This window comes from Myotis myotis, unplaced genomic scaffold (assembly GCF_014108235.1).
Source record: "Myotis myotis isolate mMyoMyo1 unplaced genomic scaffold, mMyoMyo1.p scaffold_m19_p_12, whole genome shotgun sequence".
Classification (NCBI taxonomy): Eukaryota; Metazoa; Chordata; class Mammalia; order Chiroptera; family Vespertilionidae; genus Myotis; species Myotis myotis.
In genome coordinates, this window is record NW_023416316.1 from 45,435,791 (window position 1) to 45,457,518 (window position 21,728).

The 21,728-nt window shown below is 40.6% G+C and overlaps 1 protein-coding gene across 7 annotated transcripts in view; it reads right to left on the reverse strand.

Annotated features, from left to right (window-relative positions):
- Positions 1-4,586: 4,586 nt before the first annotated feature.
- The window catches only part of PUM3 (pumilio RNA binding family member 3), a 37,547-nt gene continuing 20,405 nt past the window's right edge, over positions 4,587-21,728 (reverse strand). For 4 of the 7 annotated variants that reach the window (XM_036330970.1, XM_036330968.1, XM_036330969.1 and 1 more), the window contains 6 exons: positions 20,974-21,054; positions 13,727-13,869; positions 11,746-11,968; positions 10,187-10,274; positions 8,380-8,470; positions 4,587-4,893 (listed from right to left, as the gene is read on the reverse strand). In XM_036330970.1, the coding sequence (XP_036186863.1) occupies positions 4,761-4,893; positions 8,380-8,470; positions 10,187-10,274; positions 11,746-11,968; positions 13,727-13,869; positions 20,974-21,054 (759 nt within the window). In that variant the 3' untranslated portion in view covers positions 4,587-4,760. The remainder of the gene's footprint in view (positions 4,894-8,379; positions 8,471-10,186; positions 10,275-11,745; positions 11,969-13,726; positions 13,870-20,973; positions 21,055-21,728) is intronic. The other 3 variants (XR_004971292.1, XM_036330971.1, XM_036330972.1) reach the window with 3 other exon arrangements.

Genomic DNA, 21,728 nt, shown 5'->3' on the forward strand with positions numbered 1-21,728 from the left:
TTAACCGCTGCTCTTTTTGAGATTGTGTGCTCTAACCATTATTCTAAATCAGTGGTTCTCAACCTGTGGATCACGACCCCTTTGGCGGTCGAATGACCCTTTCACAGGGGTCGCCTAAGACCATCCTGCATATCAGATATTTACATTACGATTCACAACATTACAGTTATGCAGTAGCAACAAAAATAATTTTATGGTTGGGTCACATGAGGAACTGTATTTAAAGGGCCAAAAGGCTGAGAACCACTGAAATACACATGTCTCTACAGACTGATTAATCTGCTATAATTAAGATGTGACCTTTTCAAATTTTCATTGAAAACAAAAACAGAAGTGCCATCTCATATGTTAAAGAGCTTTGAGTTTGGCACGCAGGAAGCCATTTCCTTCCAGAGGCCCTTATTTCTGTTCCGCAAACACACATCACCCCGATTAAAGGGAAAACAGGGTTCTTCCTTCCAGGCAGTGTCTGATCCCTGGGAAAACCTGGAAACTACAAAAAGCTCAATTTAAAAATTAAAGACATTTCAAACCCAGCAAGATCTTACATGGAAAATAAACCCTCCAGGTGCGTTGTTTTGAGTTTGGTTGAGACTATTTGTAGATTTCTGCTTAGAATGTATAAACTCACAGGAACAAAGTCAACCGGAGAGACCATCAGATGGAGAGCAATAGCAACGAAGGAAGCTGTGCAGAAAGTAGCAGGGCTGAGAAAGCTGAGGACCGAGTACGTGCAGAAGGGTGGTTCATTCTCACAGGAATATACAGCAAGTCCCGGCAATGAGAGACGCCAGATGCTGGGGAAAACTCAGGTGGAGCCTGGAATGGAAAACAGGGGTAGTGGCTAAAACTGATTACCACGCCACACCTTGGCAGAAGGCTGACAGTTTATTTTATGGACTCATGTTGGTTTAGTTTCTCCAGACCAGGGGACTTTAGATTAAAGAGAGCATGAAAGAGAGGCACTGAACTGAGAACAGGTGGGTTAATTAAAATCTGTACCAAGTATTGAGCAAACAGAATACTGGCTGTCAGGTAGATTTCTGTCTAGAGGCAATGAATGGCCCAGGACAAAAGGCTTAGAGATCCTGACATCTGAAGGACGCCAGTGAAACAGCAGAATCCACACCCAGTCACCTGGGCAAAGAACAGTCAATGGAAAGGTGGAGCCTGCCCCCTTTCTGATCAGTTTTTAGAATATAAAGATAAAGATCTCCAAGAAAGCCTTGAACATAAAAGACCAAAATAAACCAAATAAAAAGCAGATAGCAGAAGAGATAAAGCAACTCAAAACAACACAAATAAACACAAAATACAACATCCCCAGAGACACAGAGCCATTTTATCCAAGAAACAACAAAACAACAAAAGAGTATTACAAAGAAAGGACTGGCAGAGTGTGTGGAGGAAAGAGCTCACCCAGAAAAGCAAAACAAAAAGCCAAAGACCTGAAAAGGAAAACCAGAGGACCAAACCAGCATCCAAAATCTCAACAAGGAGAGTGCCAAAGAGAAAGAGGAGAGGGAAAACAAGGCGGGGGGTCAGCGAAACAATGCAAATACAGCTCCCAGAATGAAATAAAAAAAGGCTCTGTTTTTCTAACTAAAATAGTTCAGTAAGTGTCAGCATGAAGAATGATAAACAGACATACACAACACATACCAGTTCACATGACCCTGACATATAAAGCAGCTGGGGATTTAAAGAAGTCCTGTGACTTTTCAGAACCTGCCCTCCGACTCCCATCCCAAAGGCCACATACAATAGACTGAGGACTAGGGTGGCACTGGACTTTCATAGCAATTCTGCAAGTCAAAGAAAATATTGACCAGTGCCATCAAAGTTCCAAGGCAAAATTAATTTCAAACTAGAATCCTATATCCAGCTAAATTAAGTAATCAAATATGAAAGGGCAGAATAAAGACATTCTGACATGCAAAGTCTTTAACATTTTGCCACATATGCATTCTTTCTCAGGAAGCTACTAAAGATTCAAGAAGTTTTAACCTAATTAATCAATTAACTGATCCATTAAACAACAATAGCAACAAGCAAAGGTGTTCAGCAAGGAAAAGAAATGCATGGGATCCTGGAATGGGCTTTCCATAGCAGAAATGAGGGAAGGCACAGATGATGGTGCTGGTTGTGCAACTATCCTTCAGGACATCCAGAAAGCCAGCTGACTCCAGGAAGGGAGTATGAAGAGAGTAGAAACGCTAGTTGAGTTGTGTTGAATAGTGTGGAAATTAGTATTCAAAGACAGTCAGTTTAGCACACGTTTGGCTGCAAGTTTCTAAAGATCCAATTCAGAATGGTCTAAATGATAAACGGGAGTTTATTCTCTCACATAACCAGAGGCACAGGAGGAGGCCACTTCAGTGGCTGATTTGTTCAGCAGTTCAACATCACCATCGTTCCAGATTCTTCCTACCTGTTGCTGCTCATCTATCCTCTGCATGCTTTTAACCTTCTCAGCTGCAAGATGCTGCATGCCACACTCTAAGCCTCTGATCTGCACACACCAAAGCCAGCCGTGGGAAAGGGACTCTCTTCCTTGTGGGTCTATTAGGAAACCTTCCCCAGAAACACTTCTCTTCTAGGGCTCCTGGGCCAGGCTCCTTCCAATCCACCACTGACTGAAGGGATGTGCCCAGGGTTAGTTCACAGCAGTGCTCTATTGCACTAGACACACAAGGGAAGTATCTGTATAGCCCGGTGGAATAATAAATGAAGCTGTGAAAATCTCAGCACATCTGGCACCCACTCATCACACTGGGTGTGAAATGTTGAATTAGACCAGTCAGGATATCAGAGCCACAGGGTAAAGACTGTGAACATCAGAATAACATGGGAGGCTAGTGGGCTGAATAAAAAAAAAAAGAGGAAAATGGTACCTGCTGCAGAAGAGTTTAAGCGATTCTCATTAAAAGTTTGGTAAATAGCCCTGACCGGTTTAGCTCAGTGGATAGGGTGTCGGCCTGCGGACTCAAGGGTCCAGGGTTCGATTCCGGTCAAGGGCATGTATCTTGGTTGCGGGCACATCCCCAGTGCGGGGTGTGCAAGAGTCAGCTGATCAATGTTTCTCTCTCATCAATGTTTCTAACTCTCTATCTCTCTCCCTTCCTCTCTGTAAAAAACCAATAAAATATATATTTAATAAAAGTTTGGTAAATAAGAGGAACGTAGGAAAGTAAGCAAATGAAAATAAATGAGACAGTTATTAATTCCAGGGTAAATAAAAATGGTTTAGGAAATGACAGTTTACTAGTTATTTGAATATTTCACAATTTATGTCAGTATAACTGATTTATCAAAAATGATGCAATTATACTGGGAACATGGAGAGAAAAAAAGTGGGGCAGGAGTGGTAGTTAAGTCTTAATCTATATTGTCCCATAACAGGAAGTCAAAAGAAAGTGCCTTAACTGCTACACAAATCCCTCCATCTTCAAAAAAAATCCCATCAAAAACTATATATTTAAAAATTTAGCAAAGCTAAACGAGTTGGAAGTAGCTGCTTCTGGGGAGGGCCAGGCAGGATTGCAGCTTTTATTATACACTTTACAGTACTCTAACTTTTAAAATTCTGTATGTCACTTTATTTTTTTAGTCTCATAGATAGAAAAGAGTGAGGTTCCCCCACTTTCTGAATGGGCCCTTTATATGGAAAACACAAACTCACAATGTATTACTCAAACAAAAGCAAGTTCTGATGTTGCCTTTCCCCCCATCCCATTCCCCCAGCTGTCCCACCCCCACCCTTACACTGGTGGGGTCTGGGTAGTGGGGGTCTGGGTAGTGGGTGTTAAGGGGCTTCATGCCAAGGAGAAGTATGAATAGGTCAGTTTTTTTGCATTGGGTGGAGTTCAAAGTTCCAGGCAGGAGAAGGTGGCAGGTGACGTCCTGGGAGTAGTCCTGGGACCCTGTTGTCTGGTCAGGAAAGGCCCAGCATTCTCCAGCAAGTGTAGCTACAGTGACAGACCCCAGGGGGCATCATGTTACAGCAGGCTACTTGAGCATGAATGGTCTACCAAACCTTCCAAGCTCTGCTGCTAAAAGCCAAGTGCAGTTACATAATTTAAACATCCTAACTGAATGTAATTCAAACTTCTGCACTGTTAACAAATTAGCATCTACTTCCTAACTCAAACCCTATAGGTTTCCACTACTTTAGGGATAGTCCCAAAGAAGAAAATATCATCAAAGGAAACTATTTATAGGGACAGCCCAGACCCAAAGATAGGCAGATTTCCCCAGTGACCGGGACCTTACCAACCCGACCCATCATGATCCCCTTACTCACCTAGCACCGTGGTCGGCAAACTGCGGCTCACGAGCCACATGCGGCTCTTTGGCCCCTTGAGTGCGGCTCTTCCTAAGCCTTAGGAGTACTCTATCAAGTCCTGCCCCCTTCATGGAGCCTTCTCAGACTGCTGCTCACAAAGGATGTCTCCCCCTGAAGCAACTCATGCAACCACTTTATATGTATTTGGTCGGTCCCACTGCATCTGACCATTAAACCCTTTACATCACTCCTCACACTGCGATTTACTTACTACTCAAGACGATAAAGAAGATGGCTAGAATTTTTTTCAAAGGGCATTTTTAGAAAGCATTTTATAAATAAATTCATGTACAAAGCAGCAGCACATACACCGAGTACACAAATCACCAGTGTGGTGGGCCCCTAGCCCTTCTCTCCACTCTGGGAAAACAGATCGGACGAGAAACAATGGTTCCATCTTGGTAATTGTGTCCATCTACACAGACAGTTTTTCAAGCAGCATTTCTACTCCTTTGCTGGTGCTTTTGTTTTTCTGCAATGTGGGGATCAGGCTTTTCAGTCCAGCTTTGACTTTGCTTGCAACTTCTGGATCAGAACTCTGGAGAAGGCTGAAGAGAGAAGACGAAAACTAAATTCCATAGAAATCCCTAGATTGTCTGCCAGTGCTACCTGCAGCCACAGTAAACAAAATTTATTGACTTGTGAGACAAGTCTTATAACTATAAACGCATTTTTCCATCAGATAAATGATAGGGCTAGTAGCCTATGTTCTAAAACCACATAAATAAAAACCATTTCATAGTCTTGTTGGTGGAGTCACTCAAGGAAAGTAGGAGCAACTCTGTTTCATACAGAATTGGTCCTTTCACTTTGACTATCTTAGGGCTAACACCCTGCCTTAAAATTATTTTACCACGTGTATTCTATCTCCCCTTCTCCACCTGAACTCAAAAGCAGAAACCTGGTGTTTTTCTCCATGGCACCACGTGTACAGAACAGATGGCCAAGAATGTTCACTGAGCCTCTGAATTCACATGAATGAACAGGTGCACAGAGAAAGGTGGGGCCGTGAAAGGGAAGCAGTTAACGGCCTCCTTACTGAACTCTGCAGCTAGAACATTTAGTGAAGGGGTGAAGAGCTTCACTGCCTACATCTGAAACCTGCCTCTGCCACTCAGTAACTGAATAGCCAAGAGCAATGCTATTTAAATTCTCTAACACTCTTGACCTATAAAGTGGGATCAGCAACAGAATCACCTTTTTCCTCACAGGGTTGTTTTCGGGGCTCAAATGATCTTGTATGTAAAGCACCACCTAACCAGACCCTGACACTCAGGAAGCATTCAATCAGTGTGAGTCATTAAACAAAATAACATCAGCTCTGCTTCCGGAGACCTTGCTGGAGTGATCCATCACCAGGGAACGGGGCCCCAGAGGCGGGCTACTGTGGGGAGCCCATATAGGGTTAAGCCTCGGACGGACTGACCTGTTGGCAAAGTCACAAACAAGTCCCAGCTTAGAGGACACAGTCCTCTTAGCATAATTAGGCTTGACCTTATGACGCTCCCTAGATCTTATCTGGGAAGCTAATGGGCTGAGGGAAGTGCAGCAAGAACAAGAACAAAAACAAGTGAAACTCACAAGAACAGTGTAACTTTGGTAACCACTACCTTGTTTACCTCTGACTATAAAATAAAGGCTCATTTTGCCTCGAATCTTTCTCTGTGGCCTCAGCCAGGCACAGGAAGATCCACGGAGACTAAAGAGAGCTAGAGAGCTATGAACGCTGTCTCCGTGTAAATCATTCTTTGCCGACTCCGTCCACACCTTTGGGAACCCCTGGCCCGCCGGGGCTGGACCCCGGCAGGCTACATGCAGGCCCTTCTCTTTACATAGGGGTTGGGACTCAGGCAGCACACCAGGGCTGAATTTCCTGTTTCCCCCCCACTTCTGAAGGACATGTACATGTGAACTTCTTAAACATACGCTTGGCATTTTTTAAAGTGCCTGGTCCCTATAACTTTCATCATGTTGAGAAAGAGAAGGATAAGCTAGCAGCCCCAAGCAGCATTATCTCACTCATGGGATACAAGCAACAAATATTGCTTGCCACCTATGAAACTGAAAAGTGCCCTTTTAATAGATCTGTGACTCACTACGCAACTTTATTTTAAATACCGTGGCTAAGCACATAGTCACATAATGCACAGTGATAAAAGTTGATACTTATTGAGCATGTGTATTGGACATAATGCTAAGTATTTTATACGTATCATCTCATTTAATTTTTTTATAACAACACAGAACTATTATTTATTTCATTTTAAAACCCAGAGAATTAAGACTCAGAAGCTGAATAAAGTACCGAAGGCCACACAGTGAGCTGGGACTGGAACCCAGTCTGTTTGTCTGGAGCTCATGCCTGTTAGACAATTCTGCTTCCCTGGGTTAGTATTCAGACTTCACACAAGGCCGATTTTCTTTTTTACCCAGAATGCTTTTTCACTTAATGCAAAAAATATTTAGAAAAAAAAAAGAAAATTGCAAGAGTTTGAAGTAAACTATAAGCAGGCAGATCATTTTACCAAACAAGTCAAGCACATGACAATATTCTAAGAATCAAACAAAATTGATTACTGTATTAATAAATTATTAGGTTATCTATGGTTCATCTTCCCTTCCGAACCCCAAATACTTCATGTGCTCCTGCTCCAATTCTAAGCAGTGTTCCATAAGAACCTATAACATCCCCCATATGTTTGCAATCCACCCAAGGGCAGCTCAGATTGATGAACGATCTCTATAAATTAATTTTATGGCACTGTTGAAATTTCTAGTTAATTAAGTGTAATGAAAGAATGTGTCAGTAGATGGTAACCTTTCAAATGTCTGATAAAGAAATTTATATAAAAAAAGTGCATGTTTCAGCTCATAGATTCTGGGTGTTAAACATCAACTGAAAAATTAATTTTAATGGGAAATGAACAAAATGATGTGTCGCCCATGTTTGTAGATATTGATATACCTAAAAAAAAGAAATGTTCATATGGAATGTGTATGTTTGTAAGTATATTATATAATTATATATTGTACAAACATAACATTTACCGACATTACAGATGAAATTGCATAGCATTTGCATGTGAAATACTGAGGGAAATTCAAACTAAGATTGGTATGTGTTCCAAACCTCGGTAATACAGCAAGGAAAATCAACAGTGATTGCTTTAAAACAATCTACAAACAAACCTACTTTTAAATGAATGTTCTTAATAGATGGTTTCATCTGGGAATAGAATACACAAATTTTCGATGACCTGTAAATTATAAACTTAACATAAGGTGTCTAGAGAACAATATGCAAGTAATATGCACAAATCATCAGTTTCCTATCCATTTTAATTAGAAATAAACAATACTTGTGCAGACTTCAGAAGCAAATGCTTTTAAATCCTTTTAGAATAGTTGAGAACAACGAATGAAAATTACATGTAAATTCAGTCACAATTTAAAAAATAACTTGTCAACATTTTCCTAAGGACAAGACTAATCCATTAAAAAATATATACAGTCCTGGCTGGTGTGGCTCAGTTGGTTGAGCATCAACCCCTGCACCGAGGGGGCACCCATTCAATTCCAAGTTAGGGCATGTGGCTGGGTTGCGGGCTCAATCCCCAGTAGGGGGCATACAGAAGGCAACTGAAATACAGAAGGCAGCTGACACTCTCGATTTCCCTTCCTCTCTTTCTAAAAATATTAATAAAAACATGTTTCTTTTTAAAAAAAGAACACAAATACATTTTGGTCAAAACCATAAATGTGATGTGATAATTAAATGATTCCTCTGAATGTTATAATTCTATGATCCTTGACATCCAAAAGAGGGCAGATGAAAAAAACTGCAAGGACTGATTGAAAGAGTTATATGTGCTTTCTACTATTTGCTATACTTGTATAGATCATGAGTGACTGAAAGTAATGCTGGACTATGGCGAGCAAATGGTGGAACGGAGAAATAAATGTGAGAAGTCTTTTGCACGAACAAGCATTCAGGATGGGGAGCCTGCGCAGAGAAGGACACACATTACACATACCCAGAAAGAATGATGGCGCCTCGATTTATACCAGCCCACGACTTCAGGCTCTTCATACCGACATGTTCTACAAGTGTCTTTGCAAAACAACCTGTAAAATATACTGAAACTTAGTGGACATCATATACCAAGATTTAAACCCCCAATCTCCCTCTCTTCTGCCCTTAAATCTGTATGTTTTAATAAAAAAGTATGTAAAGAGAGTTCTCTCCCAAATTCCCCTAAGATGAAAAATTCCTGTTCAGGTTTATATAATGCATTTTTTGTAAAGCCATTTCTTTCAAATCTGATTCAAATCCTAAGCTATGTTAGCAGTAATAACTCATAAGAAATGCTCACTTGGTCATGTTTGTGCTTCTTTGTTCTAGTGAACGACTTAACCCTGACCTGAAAGGTATCCAGGAAGTAAATGTTTGGCAGCAGCACCTACGCAACACATGGAATCAACGTGTTCTACTTTTGAATCTTGGCGGGCCTTTATGTCTCACTTAACCAAGGGAGTACAATAAAAGTGATGCTAAACAATTCTGAGGCTAACTCATGAAAAAATCACCCACCTACTTTGTTCTTTTAAAACCAACCCTCCATGCTCTAAGGAAGCCCAAGCAGCAGCCTAGGGAGAGGAACTGGGGCTGTTGGCCCCAGCCGTTGGCAGATTCCAGCCCCTAGCTGAGCAGCACTCTGCACAGAGGAAAAACCAGCTCCCGATCAAATGATTACTTTTTTGAAAACTACTGTTTTGAGGTAACTTATTACACAACAAGAGATAACCAAGACAGCTAGCCACACTCATGTGGTGCTCCGTGAAAATGACAAACACTTCAGGCATGTGATAGGGCTCTCAGTGCATTTTGATTACGAGGAATAAAATTACTAGGAAATTCCTGGACTTTGAAAAAGATGATTCAGTATATTGTTTTTTCTTCAAAATATAAGAAGCTTTTCTCTTCTATAAAAATGTAGTGAAAAATAGCTCCAAGTCTCTATTCTCCAAGGTGGAGTGAGAAGTGACAGCTCTGCTATATTGACTGCCTTACTAACCATTAGAACTGCAACTTGCCTAAAGACATACATTCATAATCTGTCAGTTTTTTTCAAATACAGTCATAAAGAGCCCAAACTACTTAAGTGAGGAAAGTCTCTTTAGTGGCTAAAATACCAGAGGGAGTTGAATTTACTAAGAGAAGGTCTGGTCAAAGACAGGACTGAGAGGGGAATGGTATGCAACTTTTCGATTAGATAAGAGATGCTGTCCTCCTGGAGAGTTTACAGAACAGCCATGAGGTTTATGAAAAACCAATAAATACCAACCACTGGCTTGCTCTTTGGTCACATGTACTTCAATGCCAAATAGGCACCAGTTCAAAATGCTCTGATAAGGATAATTTTCTTCTGCATATCCCTTCCTCAAAACTAGAGATAAATACCATGCCTTTCAATTGGGGTAATGATACTCACAAATCCCCTCCTTACCCCCACTGTACTGCTCTCACCATCCTCAAGAAATAGAATGGTGTTTTAGAAAGCTGGCCAAGCCCAGTCAGAATTCTGAAGTAGCAGAGAAAAGAGGAGTAAGAGGAGGGAGAGGGGAAAGAGGAAAAAAATTAAAGGATTCTAGGACACAAATTTCTAGCATTTACTAAAGCAATACTTGCAACCGCTAAATCAGTTCTTACTTATAGGACACTATTTCTGAACACTCAACAAACTCATGTGAACTTGCATGGCTCACATCAAGTTCAGGGATGCAAAGAATTACTGAAATCTCACTTAGGCTGCAACCCAAAAGTTAAGTTTAACAACCTACCTTCTCTTCCGTTTTCTTTCATCTTTTTATCTTGTTCTATTAACCACTTCAGAACAAGGTGTCCTGCAGGATGTTCTGCAATGTGAAGCTAGGAGGCATCAAGAACACATTAATTTATTTCATACATGCCTTGGCCTACAATCTATTCTACATCACCATATACAGATAAGGACTCAGCCATGTTGAAAGTTCCATAAGGCTTAAGAGATCTTTATCTAGAATGACCATTATACCTGGAGGTCTATCCTAATCCCCAGACTAAAATGAGGACAGTTGTTCAAGACAACACAGCCACTGTTAACTAGTTTAGGCTGGGCTTCACGAGTCCCGGTTTAAAAAGCACCCCCAAAAGTTCATCTTGAGATCAAACTCACCACTTTTCAGACTGCGATATGCAGTTATGAGGTACAAATACACCTATGGGACAGAACCCTTTAGAAGAAACATTAAACACTAATGCTGAATGTTGACATACAGGCATTATCTGATTCCGGCCAAGAAAGCATCTTTTTAGCTCAATCTTACTCCTTTCTCAAGGCCATATCATTGTTCCCACAGTACTTAGGATCTCTCCTTTTGAAGCACGGGAAACAAGGGGCCCAATTTCTTTAAAAGAAACTTTCACTATGCACGCATCATCCCTATTTGCTAACATGATCAGCCTTATGAGGGCAGGGGCCCGGGCTTCTCTAAGATCCACAGGCTCCCGTATACGTCTATCTGTTCATCAGGAACTTATCACCTAGTGCAGGGCAAGGGTCCGCATGATCTGGCTTCTGCCTTCCTCTCCTCTTTGCTAAGCGACTTCCAACCCCTCCAACCGTCTGTTCTTACACAAGTTGCGCTCCTTCCTTCCTTCAGGCTGCTGCACATGCTCTTTCCTCTGCCGAGAATCTTCTTTCTACCATTCTTCACTGAGCTACTAATCCTTTGGGTTTAGCTTTCACTGCCCCACGGAAGCCTTTTTGGGGATAGGATGGCTCCCACTTACAATACCATAGAACCTGTAGTTTTCTTTCACAGCGCTTATTTCAATGTGAAATGATTTTTTTGAAATGATTATTTATTTAAATATTATATTCATGTTCATCAAAATGGTAAGCTTCTGGGGAAGAGGGGCAGCGTTGACCCAAATAAATATAGACAGAGCCTATCAGAAACAGCAAAGACTTTTTACAAAGAGGGGATGAGGGGAGATGTCACAGAGGATTCTAGGGACCCTGAAGGATGAGAAGGCTTTCTACATGGAAAGCATAGGACCACAGAGATATGGGCAAGACTCGAGACTGAGGGAAGAAGCATAGACAAATGAAAAGTGGTTCAAAAGTCCAGAAAAAAATTCAAAATAGAATTAAGAGCATAGAATACACTGGGAAGACAGCTTGGGGCCAATCATGGATAACAGAGACTTATTTTTGCTCAGGGAGTCACTGCAAGGCAGTGTTACAACAGCACTGTTTTGAATTCAGTTTTCAAATGCACTGCTGATATGCAGTGAGTGAGGCAGTTATGACTGAAATCCTCCTTGCAGCTTTCCTGCCTGTCTAAGAGCACATTACCTCTCCATCCTTGCCGCCAGGATGCAGTTCTGCTGCTGCCAAGCTGGCGACGGCATTCATGGCAGGTTGAGTGTCTCCAATGGCAGCTCCCAGAATGCAAGGCACCAACACACAGGCAGACTTATCTAGCACCATTTCTTGGGCGTGACCTTGCAGGTAGCTTAACAAAGCTGGGGAGATGGATTCTAAGAGCTCTCGGCGCCGGATCTCTGTATCTTTTTTACTGTTGGAATAGGTTGAATGAGTAGTAAGGTGAAATAAATGACAAAGGAAACATGGTGACTGTATTTTCACAAAAACCTCTAAACAATCTGTGGCATATGCTACTATATCTTTCTGTTATGCATGTGCTTAAGTGATTTGAGGGTGGGATGTGTTTTTCATGCTTGTGTCATAGTATGTGACTAGCACCTGGCACAGAACAAGCACTCAACAAGTGAAGCTTGCCTTATCCTATCTAATAAAAGAGAAACATGGTAATTAGCCATACCTCCGCTACCCTTCCCATTGGCTAATCAGGGCGATATGCAAATTAACTGCCAGCCAAGATGGCATCCGGCAGCCAGGCAGCTTGAAGAGAACATGAGGCTTGCTTGCTTTAGTGACGGAGGTCTCCAACGTTCCCCGCCTGCCGCTGCCGGCCTCTGAGCTTGCAGTTTGAAACATTGTTACAAATATAGAAGCTAAACAAAACCCCAGAAACCTGCTTTCAGCCAGCCAGGATCTCATAGCTGGAGTTGATACAGTGTTTCGATTATAGAACCCAAATAAACCAGATACCTGCTTTCAGCAGCGGAGGCCTAAAAGCTGGAGCCAAGCCTCAGAGCTAAAGCTGGCCCAGAATAAAAAAAGAAAAGAGAAAAAAAGGAGCGGTTGGGAGCTTCAGTCACCCGCCAGCCTAAAAACAGCCCTCAGCCCCTCACCCAGACTGGGCAGGCACCTCAGTGGGGACCCCCACCCTGATCCAGGACACCCTTCAGGGCAAACCAGCCAGCCCCCACCCGTGCACCAGGCCTCTATCCTATATAGTAAAAGGGTAATATGCCTCCCGGCACCGGGATCAGCATGACAGGAGGAAGCGCCCAAACCTCCTGATCGCCCTGCGGCTCTTTGTGTGACAGGGGGCGGGGCCACAACCTCCCTATCCGCTCTGCCCTGTTTTTGACAGGGGAAGGCGCCCCAACACCCTGATCAGTCCTGCTCTGTGCCTGATAGGGGGGAGCTCCCCAACCCCCTGATTGCCCTGCGGCTCTGTGTGTGACAGGGTGCGGTGCCCCAACCCCCCCACCGCCCTCCCCGCAACGGGCCCTGCTCTGTGTGTGACGGGGTAGAGCCATAACCTCCCCATCGGCCCTGCTCTGTGTGTGACAGGGGGCGGTGCCCCAACTCCCCTATAGGCTCTACTCTGTGAGTGACAGGGGGGATCTCCTCAACCCCCTGATCGGCCCTGCTCTGAGCCCAAACAGGGGCTGCACCTAGGGATTGGGCCTGCCCTCTGCCACCCGGGAGCAGGCCTAAGCCAGCAGGTCGTTATCTCCCGAGGGGTCCCAGACTGCGAGAGGGCACAGGCCGGCCTGAGGGACACCCCCCCCCCCCAGTGCACAAATTTTTGTGCACCCGGCCTCTAGTATAATAATAATTAAAAAAAACAACAACCTAAACCAATCCAAAAACCAAATGACAACAAAGTATCTTATAAGATATGGTACCAGTAGCTTTAAAAAATAAAAGCAAAACCAATACAAATCACACACCTAAGTACCTACTATGTACAAGGGGCTCACAGGCATTCTTCTGGCACAACACTTTTATTTTCAGGATAAAAATGAGTAAAGGTTTAAAAATGGAATACACTTGTTGAGTTTGGGAGAGAAAAGGAGCATGAGAAGGGGCCTGCATGCAGGAGTAGATTTCTGGAAGCAGGCACTACTGAAATTAATAAATCAGAGGACAAAGGGCGAAACCCGTCTACCGTTCTTACCTGTGTGCGTTTCCATCTCCTTTCTGCAGAACTTCAATGATTTCTCGTACTGTATGTGCAGGATCTCGGGGGCTTAGTAGGTACAACAGGACCTTCCTTCCATATTTGTCACTTAATATGTTAGACAAGGAACTAATAATTTCCTGTAAAATTACAGAAACAAAAAAAGTGAATCTGTATGCTCAAAGGATGCTTGGAATCTGAATGGCAAAGGAGGATACATACTTAACTATTTCCCCCAACTTACTTAATGGAAAATGTGCAGCTAGCTGTAAAATCGTCTCATTAAAGCACCAGAGATTTACACTCAGAACACAGAACAGATTCTCTGCTGTGACTGGCATTACTGAAAAATCCAAGGAGACTTAAAAATACTTAAAGCAGTTATCTTCAGTCACTATATAACCGATATTACTTAGGCCACCATTACCAGAGCAGATCGGTTAATTTGCAGCTACACTTAAGTGTAGCATCAGCATTGATGAAGAACATTCTTATCAGAATTTCCCACTGAAATGTATGTGGAGGGAGATAAAGAAACTCTCTTAAACAGGACAAGTGGATAAAGGCTTTTAAAGTTAGGTTGCTCGTTCATGGCAAATGAAGGCTACTTAAGTATCGCACGAGAAAGAAAGGGGAGGGAAACGTGCAGAAAGACTCCACAGAGCAGTTACAAGTAACTACACTCTATGGACAGTAACCTTTTCTAGTTGTATGAACTTAAGGAACAATGGCAATGGTATCCCTATCTCAACTAAGCTGTGCAAATTTGCTGTTTTCAAAGACAGAAAATTCACTGTTTAAAAATCCCTTTACACTTAATAGAGAATACACAACAGAAAAATCATCAGCTATTTCCCCCTCTAACATTCCTATTTCATGCCACAAGCCTAACAGATACTCAAAGCCATGTAGGTTTTAGCACCAGATATTCTCGACTGGTTGGGGCCATAGAAAGAATCAGGTCCAATCAGGCAGGTTTACAGATGAGGAACCCAGAAGGAGGAGAGGTAACTCAGCCACAGGACATACAGTATCAGTGGCAGGACTCTGACAAGTTCTGGTCCCTGATTCTAACTCTAGCCTCTTTCAAAGAAAACATAAGCTCTCTATTAAGGAAATGAATTCTCTATGAGATGATATACTCATATTTGCTATTCTCTTAAGTGCCTATTTATTACAATGAGATCAGTAATTTTAGTGCAAGGAACCAAACTAAAAATTAAGTCAGCCATCACCTCTCCCAAGAAGACATAAAAATGGCCAATAGATATATGAAAAGATGCTCAACTTCACTAGTTATTAGGGAAATGCAAATCAAAACAATGAGATACCACCTTATACCTATCAAAATGGCTACTATCAACAAATAAGTAACATGTGTTGGAGAGGTTGTGGAGAAAAAGGGAACCCTCATTCACTGCTAATGGGAATGTAAAATGGAACAGCCACTATGGAAAACAGTATGGCGGTTCATTAAAAAATTAAGACTATAGTTACCATATGACCCAGCAATCCCTCTTCTGGGTACCTACCTGAAAAATTTGAAAATATTTATTCATAAAGATATATGCCCTATGGTCATTGTAACATTATTCACGGTGGCCAAGATATGGAAACAATCAAGGTGTCCTTCAATAGATGACTGGATAAAGATGTGGTACATAGTATATATAATGAAATACTACTCAGCCATAAGAAAAGATGAAATACTGCCATTTGTGACACTATGGATGGATTGTGAGAATATCATGCTAGCGAAGTAGGTCAGATGGAAAAAGTAAAAAAAAAAAATCATATGATTTCACTCATATGTGGACATAAAACTGAAAGTGACAAATGAACAAATGAGTAAAAATTCATAGACACAGACATTAATATGGTGGTTAACAGAGGGAAAGGGGGTGAGGGGATGGAAAAAGAGTAAAAGGGGTCAAACATATGGTGACAAAAGGAGATTTGACTTTGGGGGTGAATATACAATGCACTATACAGAAGATGTATTACAGAATTGTACACTTGAAACCTATGTAATTTTATTAGTCCATGTCACACCAATAAATTTAATTAAAAATAATCTTAAAAAGAAAAAAATTAAGTTAGTCATCAACTATGGGATCATGATACAGCAAAGTCCATGACCCCGAGGTTGATGACACAAACCCAGATTCCAGACACATTTTCTCTTTAAATTCTCAAACATCTCTCGTTTCCTGCACAAAAGTATACTGTGCTTCCTGTAATTAGTAAGAGCAGCTAAACACTTAAGGTACTCACTAAGAACCAGACCCTATCTGAGAGTGCAATGTCCATCATCTTAAACACTCTTCACAGCATGATGAATGACAAAGGTACTGTAGCTTACTTTCATTTTACATGTAAGAAGCCCAAGGTTTAAACAAGTAAGGTGACTTAAAGTAGAGAAGTAAAGGTCACACATCCAGGACATGATCGTCTCTTTCCCTGACTCTAAACCCCACTCTGCTCTTCTACCTTTGAAGAAGTTTAAAGTCATGTTAAAAGATTTCCCTCTACAACATAAAGGTTTCCAGAGAACAGGTGCAATAGACCTAACCACCTCAAAAAGAATAGAAATTTCAACCATTCAAGGAAAATGAACAAAAATCTCAGTAAAAAGGGCAAGACAAAACAAAATTGTGCACTTCACAGAAGAAGGAGCTCTTTTGTAATTTCAAGGTAAACATGACACAAAGTGGATTCAACATATGCATTAAAAAAAAAAAATCCTCACCTAAGGACACGCTTTTATTGATTTTAGAGAGAGGAAGGGAGAGAGAGAGAGGGAAACATCGATTGGTTGTCTCCCACACACTCTGACTGGGGTTCAAACTCATAAGCTGGGTATGTGTTCTGACCAGGAATGAAACCTTTGATCCTTCGTTGCCCGGGAAGACACTCCAACCAATTGAGCCACACAGATCAGGGGTCAACATACACATTTTTGATAATGAAGCATTTAGTGCCACAAATAATGGGCTATCATTAGTATGGATTTTCCTATTTAAAGTTTAACCAATCAACTCATGAGAGCAAAGATGCTTTAACTTGCTGAAAGAAGAAGGTGAGGATACACAGCTTAGGCCAATTTCTGTAAAAACCCCACAACCTTTCTGTCCTAAAATACTATTGGCTATAATCCCTTTAAAACAGTTGCTTAAAAAAACAAAAAAAAACAAAACAAAACACATACAACAAAAACTCAAAATGGGTGAAGTATTCAGTGAAGAAATATAAATGGCTGCTATTATTCCTCAATGTACTTACTTTCTCTATGGGTTTCACACTTAAGGACTAGGGTAATATACATAGACATGGGGAGAAAAGCTTTCACTTTAACAAGAGAAGCTTAATTCCATGTACAAACACTATTCAAGGACTAGTGCCCAAACTCATTGCCTTTCAGTTTGTAATTTAGGAATTGAGAATCTGAAGTTATTTTTGCTTGAGTGTGAAACCACTTAATTCTCCTCGATCTCACCCTCATTCCAGCTTTCCTACCAAAAAAACATATCTAAAAGGAAACGGTATGAGTGCTGTCATATTAGAGCACTAATTCATTTCTCTTTAACCTAGTTAGAAAGAGGAGAGAAATTTCTAGTGAGGAGAACACTAATGAGTATAGTACATGTAGAAATAAGTAAGGAGAACCAGTCAACTATTGCAACTACTGGTATCGTTGACTTTTTGCTGAACTCAGTCTTTAAGTTCAAGGAGAGTAGCCTTTGGCAAATCTTTTAACCTCCCCACACATCAATTCCCTTATCTGTAAAAGGAAATGATGTATCTGCCTGACTTGTGGGCCATTACCAGGAGCAAAGCTGAAAATTCACACTGCAAACTGAAAACGGCTATGAAGTGACATATATTTTTTTTTTTATTACACAATGCAACAGGCTCTGCAGTGGTCCAGTGGGATGGACACGTGACTCTATACCAGCCGTGGGCAAACTACGGCCCCCGGGCCGGATCCAGCCTGTTTGAAATGAATAAAACTAAAAAAAAAAAAAAAAGACCGTACCCTTTTATGTAATGATGTTTACTTTGAATTTATTTTAGTTCACACAAACACTCCATCCATGCTTTTGTTCCGGCCCTCCGGTCCAGTTTAAGAACCCATTGTGGCCCTCGAGTCAAAAAGTTTGCCCACCCCGGCCATATGCAGCATTTTTGGCAACCCAGCAATTTTGCTAAGTAAATGACTTAGAGACACAAGGAGACATACAAGAATGCTCATAGAATTATTTGGAATAGCAAAAAAATATTGAGTTTTTAAAGTTTTAAAAATTGTAAACAATCTAAATGTCCATGTACAGAAAATGGAAGAATAAACTGCAGTATATTCATAGTAAAATACAATTTGGCATTGAAACAGAAATGATTTAGAACAGGGGTGGGCAAACAAAGGCACATGAGTCAACCTGCAGCCTATTTTTGTACATCCTACAAGTTAAGAATGGTCTTTACATTTTAAAGGGTTGTTACAGAATAAAACAAAATAAACGGGCAGCAGAGATCATATATATCCCACAAAGACTAAAATACTATCTGGCCCTTTTAAAAAGGGCTTGCCAACTCCTGATGATGAATTCCACAAACATAATATCAAAAGAAAAAAGCAAGTTACATAAGAAAATATACACAATATTACTGACATGGAATCTGTAAACATGCAAAATAGTACTATATATATCTACATATAGCAAAAGGATAAGGAAATGCATGTGAATAATAAACACAAAATCCATCACCATGGGTGAGGGTGAGGGTGGATATGCAATCATGGACAGGTACACAAAGGGCTTGAACTTTTACTGTATTTGTCAAGTTTCACTTCTTTATCAGACAGTAGGTGGCTGAATATCCACTGTATAATTCCTTATACCTTTCTGTATGTTTTAATGATAATATATTTCCTTTTCTGAGAAACACTGCTGTCAAAGCAGCTGCATCATACCAACAATTTCAGGGTAAAATGGGTAAAATTGTATAGGTATGTACAAAATTGGAAAGTAAAGTAGGTGGAAAACAGTGTGTATCTATTTTTTTAGAATGTTTTTTTATTGACATTTTTAAGGGAGAGGGAGAGAAGCATCAATGTGAGAGAGAAACATTGATTGGCTGCCTCCCTTATGCACACTGACCCACGGAACCCAAAACCTGGGCATGTGCCCCGATGGGGAAATGAACCGGCAACCTTTTGATGCATTGGATGACACTAAACCAACTGTACCACATCGGCCAGGGCAGTGTGTGTATCCAGTTAGAAAAGTGAGGGCTCAGCTGACCAGGCTGTTATATCAACATTGTATTTCAGGAAGACTGGCTACCCTGAAGAGAATTCTTAGCAACACTAAGCTTTCTTGTGTATTCTGAAAAAGAACTGCATACTGCAACAGGTTTTCTGGTAGATGGGTGGGGAAAATGCAAGTGCAATTAGCATTCCAGGATTTTATCACCAGCTACATAGTGTAATGACACACACAAGCTGTTGAGCATTTGTCAGCTAGAGGCAAGAGATCAGTAAATCAGGCCATTCTCGGAAAGCTGCCCTGAGTATGAGAAAGTCATTAGGAATGCGGGTTAAGTAGTGGTGGGAATCAATCTGATAAGCACAAGGAATTAAAACTGTTTCAATAGCAACTTTAAGTGGGCTAAATCTTGGGAAAATATCCAGCAGACAAATTGTGGCAAATTCTGAAGGAAGTATAGTTTCTCTTGAAATCTATCTGGAACAATTATGCAAATTTTACTTGTCCTGAATTTATTAAACAAAAGCAAACTTTGAATAGCCCAGCCTGTTTCCATTTTCATGAAACAACTTTATTCATTAAAAAATCTATAGCCTCACATCACTGTCACTGGAATGAAAAACAATCATTACTGACTGGAGTCAAAAGGGTAATAAAGATACAAGGAACATGTCAAAAAACTCAGTTTGTGACATGAAAGTCTTGCCAAATGGTTTCTTCCCACAATCTTATCCCAAAGAAAGTCATCACAATCTTAACATAGTCAAGGGGAAAGTTGGAAAATGACAGCCAGGGCATGAGAAACTCACATACACTGGGACGTACAGCTGGCATCTAAGAAAAATCTCCTTCCCCTCTGCTAGCTGATACATTTTCCCCTACACCCAGCTCTACTGGTCTAGACAGGCTACAGAGAGAGGCCACAGCACTGCCACATGCCAACAGGTAAAGTCTCTTTCTGAACCCCATCTGCTTCTCTCTGCAGCTGGCATGAAAGTTTTTGTCACTGAGATTTCTCCAAAGGCCCCATCCATGGCATCAAAGAGAAACGTTTGTGTAATTTTCAGATGAATATTTCTATACAGATTATGTGGTTTTTACAATGTATCCAAGTTTTGTCCCTGCAACCAATGCTGCAATTTCTTAACCCCAGCCCTGCAACCTCTATTACATATCCAACACTACCTGCACACTAGAAATAAGGAAGGGAAGAGGCGAGCACAGATTCAGAAGTCAATCATTGCAGAATGAAGGAAATGATTTCGGAATGCAGTTTTTACTTTGGAGTAATACTTTCAAGAGGACAGCTCAGTTTTTCTGAAGGAAAATTTAGGGTTAAATAAATTGCATTCAATTATTACCACTTTATTGTCATTATACTAGGCTAAAAGGAATTGCTGAAATGTAAAAAGGAAGCTAGTATTTTCATTTTAGTAATAATTTTTAATCTGACTCTACAAAAACTTTCATGAAAGCTCTAGGAAGGATCACAATTGAGTTTTATCAGATTTGCCTCTCCAGCTCAATCAGGACAGATGTACTGACAGGCTGGGTAACTGTGCAGTGGTAGTTTCTCCACAGGGAGAGGGAGAAAGGTCACAGGTGTCCTCTGCCTGGATATGAGCTCCTGAATAATTGAAGAATTACTATGTCAACAAATTTCTAATCAAATCTAAGCACTGCTTTGCTAAATTTTCATTTAATATATCATATGGTCTAAAAAGTCATGTTATCCTAATTTAACCATTCTTTTACATATTTAAAACAATAATTATTAATATCAAGTTACTAGATTATGGTTTATACAGGAATAAAGCAAATCCCCCAAAGAGATTTAATGTCAACTAATAAATAACGAAATACCATCAAGGAGCAAATAATTCAAAGTCTTTACACATATATATGTGAAATAACACTTACAAATCCACAAATGATATATCAATGTAACTTAAATTCAAGACCATGATAATTACTTACAGATATGATTATCTGCTTCACAAGCTTAGTATCATCAATACAATCAAACGCCGCCAGTAAAACCAAATGGGAGTATTGGCCCTGTAAGAATCGAAAGTCAGGAAAGGTTAAAAAAAATGCATAGCTTCTCCCTTTTCCACCCCTGGAGTCACTTTATAAAGGTTACCAACCTGGTAACCTGCACAACATAATACAAATAAGAGGGATAAAAGCCATTCAAAGGAATTCTTATCAGGACCTAGTTAATAATATTCTAGGTTGATTTTTTAAAAAGAAAAACAGAAAAGCACATTCTTCAATATCAAATAGCCTGGACTCATTACATCTTTCAAAAATAGGTACTCTGTTAATGAATAGCTACTAAAAAAGATTAAACTAGCCGAAACCGGTTTGGCTCAGTGGATAGAGCATCAGCCTGCAGACTGAAAGGTCCCAGGTTCGATTCCGGTCAAGGGCATGTACCTGGGTTGCGGGCACATCCCCAGTGGGAGATGTGCAGGAGGCAGCTGATCGATGTTTCTCTCTCATCGATGTTTCTAACTCTCTATCTCTCTCCCTTCCTCTCTGTAAAAAATCAATAAAATATATTTAAAAAAAAAATTAAACTAAAAAAGAAATGCAATAGTTTAAAAAAAACCCAAGACTATAAAACATAACACTATTATATAAATCCAAATATAATTATACATATACAAAGTATACAAAATACATGTATACAGAAAATCTTAGAACATTATAATGTAATAGTCACCTCT